Source organism: Vitis riparia, chromosome 8 (genome assembly GCF_004353265.1).
Source record: "Vitis riparia cultivar Riparia Gloire de Montpellier isolate 1030 chromosome 8, EGFV_Vit.rip_1.0, whole genome shotgun sequence".
Classification (NCBI taxonomy): domain Eukaryota; kingdom Viridiplantae; phylum Streptophyta; class Magnoliopsida; order Vitales; family Vitaceae; genus Vitis; species Vitis riparia.
In genome coordinates, this window is record NC_048438.1 from 5,325,447 (window position 1) to 5,329,217 (window position 3,771).

At 30.2% G+C, this 3,771-nt stretch overlaps 1 protein-coding gene and 2 long non-coding RNA genes across 3 annotated transcripts; all 3 read left to right on the forward strand.

Moving 5' to 3' along the window:
* Positions 1–246: 246 nt before the first annotated feature.
* On the forward strand, positions 247–876 carry LOC117920118. Its single transcript, XR_004652204.1, has 3 exons — positions 247–327; positions 428–675; positions 787–876. It is a non-coding gene; the product is annotated as an uncharacterized LOC117920118 (long non-coding RNA).
* A 21-nt stretch (positions 877–897) lies between these two features.
* LOC117920254 lies at positions 898–1,736 on the forward strand. Its single transcript, XM_034837684.1, has 4 exons — positions 898–966; positions 1,066–1,170; positions 1,244–1,313; positions 1,473–1,736. The coding sequence occupies exons 1-4, from the start codon at positions 944–946 to the stop codon at positions 1,734–1,736; spliced, it is 462 nt and encodes a 153-aa protein (XP_034693575.1). The 5' UTR covers positions 898–943.
* Positions 1,677–3,292, forward strand: LOC117920119. Its single transcript, XR_004652205.1, has 4 exons — positions 1,677–1,767; positions 1,900–1,992; positions 2,392–2,494; positions 3,099–3,292. It is a non-coding gene; the product is annotated as an uncharacterized LOC117920119 (long non-coding RNA).
* Positions 3,293–3,771: the final 479 nt, after the last annotated feature.

A 3,771-nucleotide genomic window follows, 5' to 3' on the forward strand; every position in this document is an offset into this window, starting at 1 on the left:
TGTAATAGGAGCTATAAGGTGATTGATGATGATAATGCATTTATGTTAGTTTTGTATAAACCCACTAATATTGAAGTGATTATTGTGAATTGAGTTTTGTAGGTTAGAAAATGTGAGTTGGCCATAGGCACCAAGGAAAATATAGTGGTAGGTGGAACAATTATACTTGAATGTGGTCCCAACTATTTAGTAGTTGTTGATGCTCCTTATGATTCAAGTGCACCCCTTCCCATTCCCATTCCTGGACAAACTACTACTGTTGGGGCTACAATTGGTTACCAAGTTTTGTGGCCAACTGATTTGGTCATCATCCGTACTCCCATCTTAGTAAGTAAATTTAATTACGAAACTTTATAGTGACTTTATATATATATATATATATATAAACTAGTTAATTTGATTTGTACCATGGTTCTTAATTGTACAGGCATCTAAGAAAGCAAAGAAACAAAAAGTAAATGAAGTTGAAGTCAAATCCAAGGGTGAAAAACCACAAGATATGAAAAATTTTGAGACATTGGTTGGCCTCATGCTGAGTACATCAAGAGCACACCCTATAAACTTCCCAGATGATGTTTTTGGTGAGAGTTGCAAGACCTTCATGATGAAAGAAGATATGGAAATGATAATATCATTAAAAGAAGTGTCATCCAATTGTATTTTATACTACATCTGGTAGGGGATTTTATAATTTTTGAATGACTTTTCACAAGATTATGAGATAGAAGGTTATTTTCTAATGACCTATAATGATTGTTGATAACTTGTCATGTGGGTTATAATCAGGCATTTGCATAGAAAGTTGATTGATGCAAAGCAGGCCGAACGATATGTTTTTGTCAATCCGGCATTGGTCTCAAAAGCTGGAATGGGAGACAGAAGCAAGGAAAGCAGGTAAAGGGTTATTGCAGATCGACTAAAGAATACAAAGCATGTTGAATATATGCTTATTCCATACAACCCAGAGTAACCTTTTATCCTAAATATCAATATGGTGTTTGTAAGTTAGTTTGTGATGTTTGAATTTGTGGATGCTATATTACAATTTTCATTTCTTTTCTTTAGTTTCCATTGGGTGTTAGTGGCATTGGAGATGAAGAAAATGATTGCATATTACCTTGATCCAATGGCCTGTCAACCATGTGATGATCTTAAGGACATAGTTAACATGTAAGTATATATTTTCTCCTATTTTAATACAATTGATAGTGTCTAAATAACATCTTTTTAATTCTTTTTGTAGGGCAATGAGAATCAACCCACCGGAAAAACAGAAAACATCAAAGAGGGAGCCAACTTGGGTGAAAGTGGTTGTAAGTACTTATTTGTTTAGATTAAAATATATTGCTTCACCACTTAATTTATGACAAAATTAGAAAATGGATGGTTGTTAATATGATCATCAATAAGATGCTAAAGAAGTAAGAACATCATTCTAGTGTTTATTGCAATTGTTGATACTTTTCCCATAGTGCCCAAGACAACCAGGTAGTGTGGAATGTGGGTATTATGTGATGAGATATATGAAGGAAATCATTGCTAATCCAAACCAACTAACATCAAAGGTTTGCACTCAATTCAATTCATATGGTTGGTCATTTTACTATAGCATTTTTTTTTTTTTTTGGTCAATTGAACTTAGTGAATTGTATATGTCACTCCAATTCAGTTTTGCAGGAAGAAATCATATAGTGAAATGGAAATTAATGAAGTTCGATCAGATTGGGTTATGTTAGTGACTCAGTTAATCATTACTCATGTTTGAAGGTACCTCTTATAACTTATAGTCTAATACAACTTCATATTCTTTTAAAGATGTAGTCAATATTTTGTTAATGTTAATTTTATAATGGATTTATTCACAATGATAATTTTTAATGTATATCTTTGTACTCCTAGTTGGCAGTGTTTTCAATATGGATCATTTTGGGGGTTGCTCTATTATGATTGATGTATAGTTGGCATATTGAGAGGTGAAGCCAAGTAGACATGGTAGGTGTAACAACTTTTGTATATTTCCTCTACAAATTATTATCAGTTAGATTTGGAGAAATCCTACAATAGCATAGCTACAAAAATTCCTGCATGTCCAAGCTCATTTTCGTAGAGCCTTTAGTTTCATTACATGTGCATGAATTAGGAATTTGTCTATTCTCTACAAAAGCATTTTTGGTCTTTAAGATTACTAGCTTTATAAACTTCTTTAATCTAAATTTATAAAGGTCTCCTACTGTACTAATGGGCTTAAAGTCTATAATATCTTGTACTTCCATTTTCTTTTACATAAAAAATACGAAGTTAGTTTAAGACTTCTTACAAATAAGCCTATGGAAGAAGGAAATAGCACCTCTTACTAATTGGTTGTTAAATTGTTTATTATATATTCTTCAGGTTGTACAAAAAGGCATAGGTCATTCTATTAACAACGTCACTACTGCTCTTGATGAAGGACACCCACAAACAATTCAAAATATATCATCAAAAGAATTTTGAGGTAACATGTTGTGGTTATTGTAAGTTTTATGAATCAATTCCATGTTTAGAGATCATTTCATGCAAGTTCCATATTTAGATAATAGATATCCTCATATTATTAAATGTTGATATACTAATACAATAAGAAGAACATAGATATTTTAACACAATTTTATAATTTTACATAAATATGCTAATTTACAATTTTATAATTTTTCGGACTTCTAGTTTTTTTTTTTTGTTTTTTTTTTTCATTCCTTAGTTCCTTCTCATGCAAAACATCTAATGTCTTGTACAACCTATAAGAAGAATGAGAAGATGTTAATGGTTGAAGTTTCATAAATAAGATAAAAATCATACCAAAATAGTCAATGAGATAAAAACTTTTTTTTTTTTTTCTGTTTTAAAAAAAATATATAGAATAAGAGTTCTAAAATATTTAGAAATTTGGTGTAATAAAATTATTGGAGTTTGTTGAGTTCGTTTGATATTTTGAAATTTATTGCAATGGAAGAAAGATATTTTGGAAATTTAAAAATTGGCATATACACATTTCATTTACAAAGTTGCTTCTTAACTATTTGTTAATACTAATAAATATGTAACCCTCAATTATTTTGCAGATTGAGCATCTAGAAAGTGAGTTACAACCATCCTTTTGCACTTGGAAGAAAAATGATGTAAAACTAGATGTAGTGAAGGTTATGAACAATTCAAAGTTGAAGAAGAAGTTGTAAAATTGTTGGTTTTAGTTGTTGATTATGTATGATGTTTATGGATAAATTGTAATAGTGAAAAAGGAAGACCATATTTGATACTTTTCGTCAATGGAGATTCTTAAATTAAGTTTTCATTATTAATTTAATTGTTGATAGAAAATTATAAAACAGAGCATAATTAGGACATTTTAATTTCTGGGCTATTAAAATTTTATATGAGATAAGATGACGCTTTTTTAAAGCGTCATCCTTTACTTGAATAAACAGAAGATGACACTTCTCAAAAGCGTCAAGGTTGATGTTAAAAAAACATGGCATTTTTTTTAGTGTCAAGGTATAAAATGCTATACGATGACACTTATTATGAGTGTCAATGTTGCTCCTACAAATAAAAAAGCTACAAGATGACACTTATATTGAGTGTCAATGTTGCTTCTACTTATACAATGACACTTTATTAAGTGTCAACGTTGCTCCTACAAATAAAAAGTTATGAGATGACACTTATATTGAGTGTCAATGTTGCTTCTACCTATACAATGACGCTTCATTGAGTGTCAATATTGACATGAATGAA